The following is a 16,112-nucleotide window of genomic DNA, read 5'->3' as shown; positions in this document are numbered from 1 at the left end:
TTTGGATATTCATCATCAAGAATGATGAAAATAATCTGAAGATTGTAGATTGTCCAAGAGGGAGAACAGCCACCTGATACAAACTCTGTCCATTAATATGTCCCATTAAGTAGTTCCTAGGAAGAGAGCAACATGTTAGTGAAATGTTTGCTGAATGGTAGCCAGACACAAGCAGTGCAATAATGTTCTATTACAGGTGACACTTGGAAAATTAGAATATCGTTGAAAAGTGCATTTATTTCAGTAATGCAACTTATTACTATTTATTTTTCTTTAAATTTTTACAAATGCTTTCTTTTGGAAATTCCACAGTAATAAAAGAAATAGTTACCATAATACAAAAATAAACACAAATAAACATTGCTATTACATTTCATTAATTACATTCCATTTATAATTGACCCGCCTAACGACAAATAATTACAATTACAACAAATAAAGGCTTGACATATCTTGCTTTGCATGTCATGCATCTATCTTATATATTGGTTTCACCTTTTAAGATGCATTACTGAAATAAATGCACTTTTCAACGATACTATAATTTTCCAAGTTTCACCTGTACAAACCATTTGATAGTATGCTGTTTCTTCCTTAAGAATAGCACAATAGGTGCCTTGACCATATATGATGTGTTTGTTCATGAGGTAAATACGTAAATGCATATACGTATTTGTATGCTTTATTTCCATTACATGTGTTAAATCAACAATGCGGGGAGGGTGTGGTTCAAAGTGAGGTGACACGTTTCTATTTAACCATGCTCCCGAGATTAATGTTTCTTAACTGTCATGGCAATGGAGGTGCATGTTGCATGGATAAATGTAGTTGATCTGATTAGTCCAATAACCTGCCTATCTAGAGCCATGTGGCTTTATTAGCTCTGCAGGAGAATTAGGAACATGGCCTGAAATAACATGGAACATTGTTGTCTAATTATTCAATACCTTCCAAAATTATTTACATAAATATGTAATGAAACATTTGTTGATGCAAGCCTTTTGTTGGTAAATATAAATAATAGCTGTTTATACTCTTTCTGTTCAAGAAAAGACTCTTTGTAATGTTAAAAAAAGATACTTCATTTTATAATAATAAATAAATGCAACTTGCATTGATATCTTCCTGGCCGCCCCAAGAAACCCATCATCCCTCCATTTCTGAGATTGGGCTGGCACAGTCCATTTTCCAGCCACTGTATGATGTTCATAGAATTGTAGTGTTGGAAGGGACCCCAAGGGCCACCTAGTCCAACCCCATCTAATTCCCAAATCTCAACTAAAGCATCTATGACAGATGGCCATCCAACCTCTGCTTAAAAACCTCCACTGAAGGAGAGTCCACCACCTCTTGTGGGAATCTGTTCTACTGTCAAACAGCTCTTACTGTCAGAAAGTTCTTCCTGATGTTTAGTCAGAATCTCCTTTCTTGTAACTTAAATCCATTTGTTCAAGTGGGAGAAATCAAGCCTGCTCCATCTTCCATGTGAGCAGCCCCTTACACATCTCCTCTCAGTCTCCTCTTTTCCAGGCTAAATATACCCAGCTCCTTCAATGGTTCCTCATAAGTCTTGGTTTACGTTGTCTTATGCAGAGTCAGACTATTGGTTTTTCTAGCTGTATTCTGACAAGCAGTGGCTTCCCAGGGTCTACTGCACAAGCCTTTCCCATCATCGTGTACCTGGCCATTTACGTATTCAAAACGAGAGCTACCTGGACACCAAGCTGTATGTCCCCTACTTCAGTCTTCCCTTGTCTTGCCCTGTAGTAGAGGTTGTTAAGTTAGTGTTATTGTGTTAGCCCAGGATATTTTGCTGCATGAAGCTGAGTCCAAATGATGCCTCTCCTCTTAGGGCTAACACTTCACAAAGTCTTGCTGCAATATTCAGGCACTGGTTCTTGCCTGGATCTTTGTCTTGCCACCACTGCCACAGTGCTATCTGAGATAGGTTACTTCACCTTTCTGCATAACACGGCCTGCCCCTGAGCCTTCATGTTCTCCATCTGAAGAAATAAAAAATACCCCTCCCAGACTTTACTACCCATCAGGATTTTTCGATAATACTTGTATCATATTTCAGCTATGCGTGTTTGAAGAAATGTAGCAATTTTGACAACTGTTAGTGAGGATGAAACACCTTTATATATAGATAATAACTGAGCAATGCTACAAGAGGGGGGAATTGTGTTTCCTGACAATTTTTGATGTGGATATGTAAGTGAAGTTCTAAAGAGCTCTTGTTTTCCATTGTGATTAGTCATCGCACTTTCCTTTCTCATATAAATGCAGAGGCTGAGCATTACTCATAGTACAGAAATTGGAACTGACTTGACAGTAAATTCATCTCTCTCTCTCTCTCTCTCTCTCTCTCTATATATATATATATGTATGTATTTTAACCAAAACTTCGTAGGTTTGTGGAAGCCACTTCAGAATGACCTTAACAGATTAGACAACTGGGCCAAAGCAAACAAGATGAATTTTAACAAGGAGAAATGTAAAGTACTACACTTGGGCAAAAAAAATGAAAGGCACAGATACAGGATGGGAGACACCTGGCTTGAGAGCAGTACATGTGAAAAGGATCTAGGAGTTTTGGTTGACCACAAACTTGACATGAGTCAGCAGTGTGATGCAGCAGCTAAAAAAGCCAATGCAATTCTGGGCTGCATCAATAGGAGTATAGCATCTAGATCAAGGGAGGTAATAGTACCACTGTATTCTGCTCTGGTCAGACCTCACCTGGAGTATTGTGTCCAGTTCTGGGCACCACAGTTCAAGAAGGATACTGATAAGCTGGAACGTGTCCAGAAGAGGGCAACCAAAATGGTCAAAGGCCTGGAAACGATGCCTTATGAGGAACGGCTTAGGGAGCTGGGTATGTTTAGCCTGGAGAAGAGAAGGTTAAGGGGTGATATGATAACCATGTTCAAATATATAAAAGGATGTCATATAAAGGAGGGAGAAAGATTGTTTTCTGCTGCTCCAGAGAAGCGGACACGGAGCAACGGATTCAAACTACAAGAAAGAAAATTCCACCTAAACATTAGAAAGAACTTCCTGACAGTAAGAGCTGTTCGGCAGTGGAATTTGCTGCCAAGGAGTGTGGTGGAGTCTCCTTCTTTGGAGGTCTTTAAGCAGAGGCTTGACAGCCATCTGTCAGGAATGCTTTGATGGTGTTTCCTGCTTGGCAGGGGGTTGGACTGGATGGCCCTTGTGGTCTCTTCCAACTCTATGATTCTATGATTCTATGATTCTATGAAATAGCATTGTCTGCATAAAAGAAAATGTATGTTCAGGAGTGAGAATAGAAGAAAATAAATCCAAATTTATGTAAATCTTATTTATTTATCCCCTGCATTTCCAAAAGTGGCAAACGATACATAGGCCTAGTTTGCATGACCCAGTATGTCTCCTTTTACATAATGGGACGACACAGAAATGCAGGCTTCTGGAAGGGAGTTCATAGAAACTTTGCTCCCCCCCCACCCTTTTTCCACCTAGCCATGCTGCGTCTGTAACGAGTTGTCCGAACCAGGGTTTTTGGTTAATCTCTCTCCTGACTAATCATGACCTGCCCTCAAGAAGAAACCATAGTTTGGCTTACTGTGTTGTGCAAATCAGGCCAAAGTAACATGTGTAATTTTCATTCCAGTGTGGTGTAGTGGTTAAGAGTGGTAGACTCGTAATCTGGGGAGCCGGGTTCGTGTCTCCGCTCCTCCACATGCAGCTGTTAGGTGACCTTGGGCTAGTCACACTTCTCTGAAGTCTCTCAGCCCCACTCACCTCACAGACTCCTCCTCCTCCTCCTCTTCTTCTTCTTCTTCTTCTTCTTCTTCTTCTTCTTCTTCTTCTTCTTCTTCTTCTTCCAACCCATTAGAGAACAAACATGCAAAACGCTTTAATCAAATGTGTATTTTTCCATGGAACTAGTTGTCAGCACTGAGAAATGCACATTAAATATGATTTTGGGTATGTAAACTATTCTGGGTACTTCTACTGATTTTATGGTTTATTCACACCCATGCTTTTTTAATCACATGTGCACCCTTCCTTTCCTCCAGAGGAGCTTTCAAGTGCCTCTTCTTTGTTCTCACATGTATGTAAACGTGACAGAGCGGCTCTTAAAGAGAGCCTGCAAACTTGTTGCAATATAACGTGACTCTCTCAGTAGAGAGCAATTGACTGTGTTCTCCGCTGTGGGAAAAGCTTCCATGTGCAAGTCCTCTGGAGATGTGATGTTTCAGTTGACAGGACCTTTTTTTAGATGCATCTAGATCAGATCTAAAATTGGCATTAAATTTGCCTTCTTAAGAGACTTTATTATGCCTTACCATATTTAATTTGGAATCGCAGCTCAAACCTCACACTTTCTGAACTAGCGCAGAAGTGCTTCTTAACAGTTTAAGAACAGAGTGGTCATCTACTGCATTAAATTCATTGGCAGTAGATTCATGACTGAGAAAGTACTTCTTCCTTTAACACAAGTCATTTACAGTGGTACCTTGCAAGACGAATGCCCTGCAAGACGAATTTTTCGCAAGACGAATGCGTCTTGCGATCTGATGGTGACTCGCAAGACGAATTTGTTTTGCGAAAAATCCGTCTTGCAAATCACAGTTTCCCATAGGAATGCATTGAAATTTAATTAATGCATTCCTATGGGCAAAAAAAAAGAAATTTCAATGCATTCCTATGGGAAACCGCGATTCGCAAGACGAATATTTCGCAAACTGAATTGACTTGCGGAACGAATTAAATTTGTCTTGCGAGGCACCACTGTACGTGGTTTCACTCAGCAGTTTCTACACATTGCACCATCTGGTGCTTATAGTATTGATATGAGTTTGTAGGTGCCATACACCCATAATCATAAAAAGGTAAAGGGACCCCTGACCATTAGGTCCAGTCGCAGACGACTCTGGGGTTGCGGTGCTCATCTCGCTTTATTGGCCGAGGGAGCTGGCGTACAGCTTCTGAGTCATGTGGCCAGCATGACTAAGCCGCTTCTGGCGAAATCAGAGCAGCACACGGAAACGGCGTTTATCTTCCTGCCGGAGCGGTACCTATTTATCTACTTATACCTTGACATGCTTTTGAACTGCTAGGTTGGCAGGAGCTGAGACTGAGCAACGGGAGCTCACCCTGTCACGGGGATTTGAACCGCCAACCTTCTGATCAGCAAGCCCTAGGCTCTGTGGTTTAACCCACAGCGCCACCATAATCATAGCAAGTGTTAACAGCTAATCAAGCCAGGCTAGCTTCCTGACGAGGTAACCGCCTGGGTGATGGGTCATTAAGAGAACAAAGAAAAGAGTCCTCTGTGAAAGAGAACAAAGTAAAGAGTCCTCTGTGCCAGATGACGAATGGGTGGGGCCCCTCACCCAGTGCTTAGACCAGGGGTCAGGAACCTTTTTCAGCTGTGGGCTGGTCCACCGTCCCTGAGACCGTGTGGGGGGGCAGACTATATTGGGGTGGTGAACACTTTCCTATGCCCCACAAATAACCCAGAGATGCATTTTAAATAAAAGCACACATTCTACTCATGTAGAATCACCAGGCAGGCCCTACAAATAACCCAGAGGTGCATTCTAAATAAAAGGACACATTCTACTCATGTAAAAAAACACTGATTCCCGGACTGTCTACAGGCCAGATTGAGAAGGTGATTGGGCCGCATGCGACCCCCGGGCCTTAGGTTGCCTACCCCTGGCTTAGACAGTTGGAAAAACAAAGCCTGAGTCTTTGAAAGAAGAGTTGGCTGCGATGTGACCTAGAGGAAAATGAAGCAGGCTGGAAAGTCAAAAGAGAAAGTCATGGCTGATTTCTGCTGGAATCCAAGGCTGTGGGACCAAGACCCTTTTGGGGTGTTGATGCTGTGAATCTCTCCTTCGTAGGTTCAGGTTATATATGTGTGTTTAAATACCTTGTATCATAAAACCACCAGTCTCTGCTGTGCCTCATTCCAAAGGAGACACAGATCCTGGGTAAGCGCCTGGACCCCCTGGATCTTGCACTGCTCAGAGATTTGGGGGGGGGGTTGCAACAGTATGTTCCACCTTGGCTTTCCTCCTCTGGCTATTTTTGAAGATATGCAACAATCCAGAACTAAGGCTACTGTGGCAAATGTTGTTTCAACAGGTACTGCGATGGCTGCAGGAGTTATGTTGCAAAATGAATTACCCTACTGTTCTCTGGTATCAAGCAGTGCATATCTTGCAACCATGAGTTCAGGTAAGTGGGCTTGGGGGGAGCTATTCTTAGTAAATTAAAATGTGGGATAAAACAATGGGAAAACCCCAAGCTATTCTTGCAAAACCTAGATTTGAAGAAACTAAGGGCATGTCCAAATTTGAGCATTATTTAGCTTTCAGTTCATTTTCTCCTCTTCTTTATATTAAATTGGAGCAGGGGCTAAATTGCCATATCATTGAGTACCGGTATTGAAATAACATTATGATAAGTGTTTCAACAAGGTAATATACCGGTGAACAAAAGGTGGAGACTTAACAGCTTCGGGTGGGGGGGGGGGTAGCTCCTAGCCATAAGAAATGGCAATAAGCCGTCACATAAACCAGAAAACTCTTTCAGCTTCACCCATATCTTTCCACTTAGAGCTCAGCTACCTACTTATGCAGAGCCTGCTAATAATACAGGAGGACCCCCCCCCCCCATGGCTAGACAATCACAGATTCTGTGGCAAAGTAAACAAAAAACTGGAAAGCACTTATTTCTTCCTTTACACTCACCCCCACCAGTGAAAAAAAGAAGAGGAAGAGTTTTTATTTTCTTTTGCTGGTTGTGATGTTGTTTGTTCCCCCTAAATAGCTTTCCTCTATATTAAAAAGGAATGTTTGTTGTTTGTTTATTGGGTACTATATTTTTGCTTGCTTGTCCTCCCTCCTTCCCTTTGATAAAAAGGGAGAGATCGGTGGGATGAGGGCTTTGGGGGGGGGGGCTTCTGTGGGGCGGGAATGTTGGGGAGAAGATTTAGCTGACTGCCTTCTGCTAAAATGGGAGGTTGTATACTATGTGAGAATGATGGGGAGGGTGCTTTTCAATAAGCAGTGCAGGCGAATGCGTATCTACTCACAAGCAAGCCCAATTCAATGAGCCTTACTCCCAAGGAAAGTAGAAATAAGTTTAGTTGAATTCAGTGGGGCTTATGCAGACATAGATTCCACTGAGACCTCTTGAGTGGGAAAGCAGATGCAGCTTGACTAGTGAATCACTTAAACTACTCATAAATTAGTTGAAAATATATTAAATCTATTATATGGAAGTTTATTTAATTTTTTTATTAAATCTACTACTTCCTTACATTTTAAGGCCTTCCACCGCTGCAGGGAGCCTTGTCAAGGCCCTCTGCTGATGCAGGGAAGTGTGGCCCACCCTCTGTCACCATGAGGAGGTACGGTGGAACCTTCTGTCCCCGCGGAAAGGCCCAGCAAGGCACTCCACTGCCACAGATCTATATTGTGATATATCAAGATTTTGTGATGTTTAACTGGTGATATATCGTGATGTTGAAAACCAGATATCGCCCAGCCCTAGTCCCACACCCACACATAACTTGGATTTGTATATGAGAAGCAACATTGGTCTTTCCCATAGATGTTCCTATTTGTGTTTCCCTTGCTTTTAAATTTGTTGATTCTAATCTGCTGAACCTGGTTTAAAATAAAATAAAAACAAATCCCCGCCCCAGAGGTGTGCAAAAGTACACAAGTCAAGCAATTGTAAATTTGCTTCTGCAGTTTTCTGGTTTTGTACAAGTTTAGAGATATAGCTATAGATATTACCCAGTGGAGGAGGTTCCCCCTGTTTCTCCTCCGATACACTTCATAGGAGGGACTAGGGTGGAAAATTGGCAGTTGCACCAGAAGCAGTGCTAGAACAGAATGTAACAGTGGGATGATATTGACAATGCAGGATAACAAATGACCATTGTCATGACTTGTAATTCTGATTCATCATTTTGGCAGAGTGCTTTTAAGGTCAGTGAATTAAGAAAACAAAAGTTGCTGAATGTGATTAGGCCTTTTTTCTCATGTCCAAATCTCATGTTCCTAATTGTCAATAAATAAATAAAAAATGATCGGAGACCTGGGATGAGAACTCTCTCCACCTCGTTACCACAAGGAGCTACTTTGGATAGCACTGTGATCACTATTTGCTGTTTCAGCAACATCATGCCAGGTTCTGGGCACCTCTAAATATTACAAATAAATGTTTCTTTTAATGTGAAAGAGAGAGATGGTTTTGATTCTGTGGAGGAGTCTGTACCTTTTGGATTTCTTTATCTATTCTTTCACCTGATTTCTGTTCCTTCAAAAAGGTTGGGCAGGGGGAGAAATTACATAAGTAGGAGCTGAGGATTGGGAACCAGTATGGCTGCTCCAGGTTATGCATGACTTCCTACACATGGCTGTGCTGAGAGGGCCATTTGGGTTGGGAAATGTATAAACTGGGGTGTAGACAAAAAGGAAGTTGAAAGCTATGTGAACCAGTTGGCACAGCTACAAGATTTCCAGTAACTCCATTTGTGATCAAAATAATAATAAAAAATCCTTCCAGTAGCACCTTAAAGGTAAAGGGTAAAGGGGCCCCTGACCATCAGGTCCAGTCGTGTCCGACTCTGGGGTTGCGGCGCTCATCTCGCTCTATAGGTCGAGGGAGCCGGCGTTTGTCCGCAGACAGCTTCCGGGTCATGTGGCCGGCATGACTAAGCTGCTTCTGGCGAACCAGAGCAGCACACGGAAATGCTGTTTACCTTCCTGCCGGAGTGGTCCCTATTTATCTACTTGCACTTTGATGTGCTTTCGAACTGCTAGGTGGGCAGGAGCTGGGACCGAGCAACGGGAGCTCACCCCGTTGCAGGGATTCGAACCGCCGACCTTCTGATCAGCAAGCCCTAGACTCTGTGGTTTAACCCACAGCGCCACCTGGGTCCCAACTAAGTTTGTCATAGGTATAGAGTATAGGTAAGTTTGTCATAGGTATAGAGTATAGGTATAGGTATAGAGTATAGGTAAGTTTGTCATAGGTATGAGCTTTCGTGTGCATGCACACTTCTTCAGATACACTGAAACAGAAGTCACCAGACCCTTATGTATAGTCAGAGGGTGGGGGGCGGTGATGGGAATGGGAATGGGGCTGATAGGAATGGTAAACCTGTGGTTGACTGTTAACGACTGTTAATGACTGCAATTGGTCTTGCAGGAAAAAGCAAGGGCTGAGGTGCTAAAGAAAGCTTGATCATGTATAATGAGATAAGAATCCTATGTCTCTGTTCATTTGTGATGTAGTCCAACACCTTTTAAAACGACTTGTCCTGTTTTGCCGTTAAATTATAGTTAAGAACCTCAGTTGGACTAAAAGAATATGAGTGACTTCTAGTGGTTTCTGGTGGAAATATAAGGTATATTCACAGAAATACTCTGGTGGTGCAATGTGCTGTGACAGGCATGTACTTAAGAGTGCAGTCTGTTGTGTATCTCTTATGCATTGGGAACTCACAGTGTAGAAATTCCTGCTGGAGACTAAGTAAGTAAATGAATAAATCCATTTTTGGATTGCTGACATATTCTTTGATGATAAGTGCTCCCAGATACTGGCAGGACCTCTTTGGATTGCTTTGTTGTTGTTCATACAACGAGGAATAATTTTATCCCTCATCTGTTTCTTTCACCCTTCAAGTAGTATCTATACATTCTTTTACAGATCTCATAAATTAGCAGGATAACTTTTTTTGATAGAGTAGTGTTGCTTTTTATTCCTGCTGATAAAATACTTTACAGATCTTAGTGTTTCTTTAGAAAGCTTTATTTCTACACTAGCATTAAAATTAAAATGCATGATAGTTATTTTGCTGGGGAAATGAGTGTGTTATATAATTTCTCTCCAAGAAAAGGTTGATTCCCCTTTTCATCCTTTTACATAAGGCTCTCCACGCACTTCTGATTTTCATCTTCCAATCCGGCATGGTATGTTCGTTGACACCTTAGTCATGATTTCTTGAATTGTGTTAATTTCTGAGGTTTTTTTGTTTTTGTTTTATTAAAAAGAAGCCTCTTCTTGTCCTGGCTGTTGAGGTCTTTACTTCAAATTCCAGAAACCTGTCCTGTTCATGGTAAACTATTTGGGAGTCCTGCTCCAGTTTGGAATTATCTGCTTCAAGTGATTCTAATCCTCATCGGCAGTGGAACAGTTTGTCCCACACAGAATCAATGTATATGGAATTCAGTTGCCAAAAGGGTAGCTGCCACTAGTGAGTTCATTGTTGGTTTCTATGGAGACAGAGCAGCCTATCCTGAACAGCTATTAGATCATACAGAAAGATGCATGTCTCTGTGCAAGTTCAGTACTGAGCAAGTCAGACTTCTCATTCAGTTTGACTTCCTACAGCATTTCTAAACTGCTTCAAGTAGTGGGTGACCATGCAAGGCTCACCCAAAAGACGCTTGACAGTGAATATTTTTAGCAACTTTTTTCAGGGCCGGAGACATTCCTCCTCTGATCCTCTTCTCCGCATACTCCAAAGGCGACGGAGCTCTGTTGTAGAGGTCCTCTCGACTTCTACGCATAGAGTTATGGTGGCCATTTCCTCTGTAAGCCCCGAGGAGCTAAGTGCTGCTTTCCATGAGAAAAAAAGTAAAGTATTGGCAATTTCCTTTATATAAACCGGACGGGTTTTATAGCAATGTGTTGAATCTTGTTCTCATAACTAATCATAGATGAAGTTCTTGACTCTTAACTTACCAGTTTATATCCTCATAAAAGCTTAATGTTATTTTTCAGGCATTTTAGTTGAGAAAAAAGCATTTGCTGCTTCTAGATAATGACTGACAATTACTTTATTCAGGGGCTGCTACCGTACATACAAAGACCCTTGAGAGGGAAACGTTATGACAGAAGCCAGTTTCCAGCAAATGTTTTCATGATCCTGATTGCTTTGCCTGTTTTGAAATATATACTGCATACATTCATTTTTATATGATTAACAAAAGTTGTATAATGAAATATTTTACTTGGTCTTGCCTTTTGTGTTGCAGGAAGGTCTAGGCGTCCGACTGCGAAATACACAAAAGTTGGAGAACGCCTTCGCCATGTCATTCCTGGTCATATGCAGTGTTCTATGGCATGCGGTGGTCGTGCTTGCAAATATGAAAATCCAACTCGGTGGAGTGACCAAGAACAGGCTGTGAAAGGGCTTTACTCTTCCTGGTAATGTGAAGCAATTAGCTTCTACTAGAGTTCTAAAACTGTTGCTTTTAAATGTCAGAGGTTACCCAGAGTTACTTGTGAGCAAGTCCCATTGAATTCCACTGAACCTCTGAGTTAACAAGTTTAGAATCAGGCTCAACAGTCAGCGAAAGAGAACTAGTTTTATATAGATTTAGATACTTTATGTTTTAGATGTGCAGACCAGCTTAAATACAGTGCCAGTAATCATATTTTACATGAACTACATATGTGGAACAGGTAAGGTTCCTTTTGAATTCTGTGTCTTTGACTTATATTCAAAATGTGCATGTTAAAATGCTATTGGTAGCATTGACTTTTGCTTTTTGTAACAAACCATATTTTAATTTAATTGAAATTTTATAATTGAATAGTAAGATTTACATGTAATGATAGCATTCCCAAGCACTAGAGTGCTATTTTATAAAGCTGTTAAAAGAACATTTTAAAGAAATGTGTAGTTATTTTGTGCATGGATATAGAAATAGAAATCTGCATATTCTGTGCTACCTACATTATTATCACAGTATCTTGCATCATAATGTAATTTTGTTACATAACGTTTTTCAACTAGAGATAATAGACATTAAATGGTTTAAAAGCACATAGTTATGTAAGGTGGCATGGTTTGTTATTAGAAAATTACAGCTGAACACCAGCTAGGAAGTATTTTAACCCATAACTGCTCACTTCTTCTCTCCCTGCTCCTTTGCAGGATAACAGATAACATTTTAGCCATGTCTCGACCATCAACAGAACTTATTGAAAAATATAATATTATCGAGCAGTTTCAAAGGTAAAAGAAATAGACTGGTAATGAATTATTGCAGTTCTTACAGCTGTAAAGCTGACCTATTATTTCTTTTCTGCGTTGGTTTGGAACTGTTCATAACAACTCTGAAGTAAGAAGGAACGTTGGTGGGGATATTGATTGTGAAAAAGCATGCAGAGCTCAATAATGTGCCTTCTTTTTCTTTGCCTAAGATGTGGCATAAAAACAGTAATTAACCTTCAGCGTCCTGGAGAACATGCTAGCTGCGGGAATCCACTGGAACAAGAGAGTGGTTTCACCTACCTTCCTGAAGCTTTCATGGAGGCGGGAAGTAAGTTTGCTCCTGCTGTTGTTCCTTGTTAATTATAAAGTGTTGTGCTTACAGGCTGTTTCTGCCACCTACTTCTTGGTGGCAGCTAGCTGAGAAATGTTTGCCAAAGAAAATAACTTGCACCTAATGAGAAAGTTGAAGAAATACACCGCTCCACTATAGAGCATTATTGATACTAAATCTCATAAACAGCCATAAAATAAGCAGCTGAGAATGGATAGCTGTCTTTAGTATCCGCAGCTGTGCATTTCGCACATTGGCAAAGCAATTAATTTTGCATGTGGATTTTATTGCCTCCGCTGCAATCAAAAGACTTTCCCTTCCAACGAAAAGACACTGTTGCTCATTTCGGTAAGATTGACAACTGCTATGAAAGATGTCATTGAAAGTGGGATGCTGTTACTTCCCAAAACATTACGTTACATTGTTCGTGTGTGCGTGCGCGCGTGTATGTGTGTGTGTGCGCACGCACACACACACACACACCCCAAAATCCTTACTTGTTACAGGTTTGATATGCCATGTTTGTGTGAAATATCTTGACTAATTTGCAATGTGGCATTTGCAGTTCTCATAATACGACATACTAAAATGGAGGAAGACAAATACAGGCTAAAAATTCTGAAGAGCTTTCTTAAAACAGATCCTAATATTTTTGTTGCAATATGAATACTGTGTATGGTCTTTTGATAATAATGATGTTCTAAACTGTTTTTTCTAGTTTATTTTTATAACTTTGGATGGAAGGATTATGGTGTGGCTTCTCTCACTACTATCCTCGATATGGTAAAAGTGATGACTTTTGCCTTACAGGAAGGGAGAGTAGCTATTCATTGTCATGCAGGACTTGGCAGAACAGGTAAAAATGCTCAACTACAAATTCACTGAGAATGTATTGTTATAAAATGCAAAATAATGATAATTTAGATTCCTTGATAGATTCCTTGATACATTCATATAATGAAGTCTATTCTGATAGAAATGCTAGCACAACAGCCTCATTGTTTCAAAGGCTGCATGCATGCATTTTCCACAATTTTCTTCTCAGATGGGCCACACAACTCCCAAACTGGTCTTTGTGTTCAAAGGATTTGGCATGAGAGCTTTTGTGAAGGTGGGGATAGCATTTCTAGAGGCACTTGCTATTTAAGAAGCTTTTGTGCCAAATCCACGAAGTGCCTTTCCAACACCATCCCACTTTCCATGCTCATACTTTAAAAAACCCTACTTAATTATTTCCCAAAGTATCCCTCAGGCCTAAGTGTATTCATCTAGCCCTTTTTGTAAAAAACCCAAAATGTGGTAACAAGAACAAGGCCACTCCCTCCTTCCCCTCATAGGCATCAATGCCTTGCAATTTTTGCAGATCTTTTGCTTTGTTGTTGTTGTTGTTGTTGTTGTTGTTGTTGTTGTTGTTGTTGTTGTTGTTGTTGTTGTTAAGAACTGCTTTCTCCTTCCTCTAAAGCAGGGAAAGCACAACTAGAAAAGCTCAGTATGTGCCTTCCCTGAATTCCATTCATCCGCTAGTAAAGACCTATTTGTTTCCAGAACAATTTCCCAATTTTTTTCATCTCCCGTTTTGGGTGATGATGTAATCCTTAAGTCAATTTGTTGCCACCTGTTTAAGTGTAGATGTTTCAAGGTTGTTGGTTTCTAATAATTTTTTGTTTCGGAAACTGTTCTATGTTTCTATAGCAAATAAATGTGCAGTTCTTTAAATAAATAAACAAGTATGGTGCAGTTGGGGGGGGGGGGGAAATAATCTGGAAGAGCTCCTACAAGGCTGAATTGATTTTCATAACTTGTGTCAGCTTCGGCTAGCCTGCTTTATTGGAAGGAACATGAATCTGCATCTGTACGCTCTGTGCTATTTTGATAGTTACATTTTTATTTTCACCTCACAAATTTAACATTTCCTTCTTTTTTGTCCTTTACTTACCTTCCAGGTGTTTTAATAGCTTGTTACTTGGTTTTTGCCACACGAATGACAGCAGACCAAGCAATCCTTTTTGTAAGGGCGAAAAGGCCTAACTCTATCCAAACCAGAGGACAGCTGTTGTGTGTACGGGAGTTTTCGCAGTTCTTGATTCCTCTCAGGAATGTGTTTGCATCTTGTGAACCCAAAGCGCACGCCGTGACTCTTTCCCAGTACCTGATCCGGCAGCGGCATTTGCTCCACGGTTATGAAAGCAGGAACCTCAAGTATGTGCCAAAGCTTATTCATCTGGTTTGCAAATTGCTGTTGGACTTGGCTGAAAACCGGCATGTGATAGAGGAGAAACTTTTGGACCTTCCAGACCTGTCCGCTGAGATTGAAGAGACCGTTTCTCAGCTAGCTTCCACGCAGCTTGATAAAGAGCTGACAAGGCAAGACAGTAGTGCTTCAGAGCCGTTTTCTCTCTCGGGAGCCAACCCTCTTCATCCCAATGAACATGAGTGTGATCCTCTTTGGAAGAGGAGGAACATTGATTGCCTTCAGCCTCTGGGTCGTGCAAAAAGGCGCCTGAGCTACAGCAACTCAGATTTGAGAAGAGCGGTGTTTGTCTGTGACCAAGGAGAGACCCCCTGGTCGGTGCCTGTGCAAATGCCACTCTGCAACAAAACAAACCCACCGAACAATTGCCAGACTCTCAAGGTTGATTTAACCCAAGAACTCTTAGTCCGTAGTACATTTACTTTCTCGTGTCAGGACAAGACGCCTTTAGATGGAAAAGAAGCTAATTCTCCATTTTTCCATAAAAGCAGGTATCCCGGAGAAGTACAGCGTAGCCAAACTTTTTCTTCGGGCCTTTCGTGTGATCGGAAGGAAGAGGAGGCGGAGGAAGACGAAGAAGAGCTAAAAGCACTAAACTATAATTGTGGCAGGAAAGCTAATAGCTATGGCAAAAAAATGTGGTGCTCTGAGGACTCGGACTCTTCGAAAGCAGAGCCTGAGATCCGCAATATTCGGGATCTCTGTGAATCGATCCCCCATATTGTTGTGCAGTCAGAACTAAGCCTGGAGGCACGAAGAACGTTGGCAGCCAAGGCCCTGGCAAATGTGAATGAGTTTATAGGAGCAGAAGAAATAGAGCAAAAAGTGGAGATGTGGCAGGTATTTTTGTTTTGTAACTATTGCCCACGTGTCTAGTTCAGGAAAGCACCTCCATTAAGGGGGGGAGGGGGAAATCCTATAACATCTTTGCTTTCAGAGAGCATAAAGTCATACCAGTAAAGGCCATTCTTCCTACTGAAGCTTATGCTATCAAAAATATAAAGCTATAAAGAGAACATACTCGGGGATGCTTACTATGCCCTACTTCATGCCCTTCAACGATAAGACGCTATAGCCACTAGCTTTGTTATATTTGCTTAATCTAGGGTCAAGCAGGTGTTCTTGTTGTACACATGCAATTAATGTGCAAAGCTGGGCTAGAGAACCCGACTTATGGCATCTGTAAAAAGATTGCTGCTCTTTCAGTTGCGGCAAAGTGAGTACTTCATCAAACTGGTGCACACTCCCCTTCAGTGGTCCTTCATAATACTTGAGCAGATATTTTGAGGAACATGGGAGTCAGCTCTTTACCAAAACACAGCCTGAAACCAAAATGGGCATGCAAGTGCAAAAGGTTTTAAGCAGTGACAAACCCTTCGATTTTTGTATGAATGTAATGCAGTCTAAGGGCAAACCTCCTGCTTATGAGTCAACACAGGGTCCTAAACTCTCTGCTTACATTAAGTCCTAAAACAAGAGCAAGGCATTTGTAAGAAAGACTCCGTTTGAAG

General features: G+C 41.2%; 1 protein-coding gene across 5 annotated transcripts in view; it reads left to right on the top strand.

Annotated features, from left to right (window-relative positions):
- The window catches only part of PTPDC1 (protein tyrosine phosphatase domain containing 1), a 39,798-nt gene that overhangs the window by 16,543 nt on the left and 7,143 nt on the right, over window positions 1-16,112 (top strand). Inside the window, exons 2-7 of one of the 5 annotated variants that reach the window (XM_035106297.3) lie at window positions 6,142-6,234; window positions 11,055-11,226; window positions 11,960-12,040; window positions 12,229-12,347; window positions 13,069-13,206; window positions 14,294-15,441. In XM_035106297.3, the coding sequence (XP_034962188.3) occupies window positions 6,150-6,234; window positions 11,055-11,226; window positions 11,960-12,040; window positions 12,229-12,347; window positions 13,069-13,206; window positions 14,294-15,441 (1,743 nt within the window). In that variant the 5' untranslated portion in view covers window positions 6,142-6,149. Of the gene's footprint in view, window positions 1-6,141; window positions 6,235-10,332; window positions 10,654-11,054; window positions 11,227-11,959; window positions 12,041-12,228; window positions 12,348-13,068; window positions 13,207-14,293; window positions 15,442-16,112 lie in introns of those variants that run through there. The other 4 variants (XM_035106296.3, XM_088662218.1, XM_088662217.1 and 1 more) reach the window with 4 other exon arrangements.

The sequence above is a fragment of the Zootoca vivipara genome, chromosome 2 (assembly GCF_965207765.1).
Source record: "Zootoca vivipara chromosome 2, rZooViv2.hap1.1, whole genome shotgun sequence".
In the NCBI taxonomy this organism is placed as follows: domain Eukaryota; kingdom Metazoa; phylum Chordata; class Lepidosauria; order Squamata; family Lacertidae; genus Zootoca; species Zootoca vivipara.
Note: the sequence above shows the minus strand (reverse complement) of the source record. Positions and strands in the feature narration are given on the sequence as shown.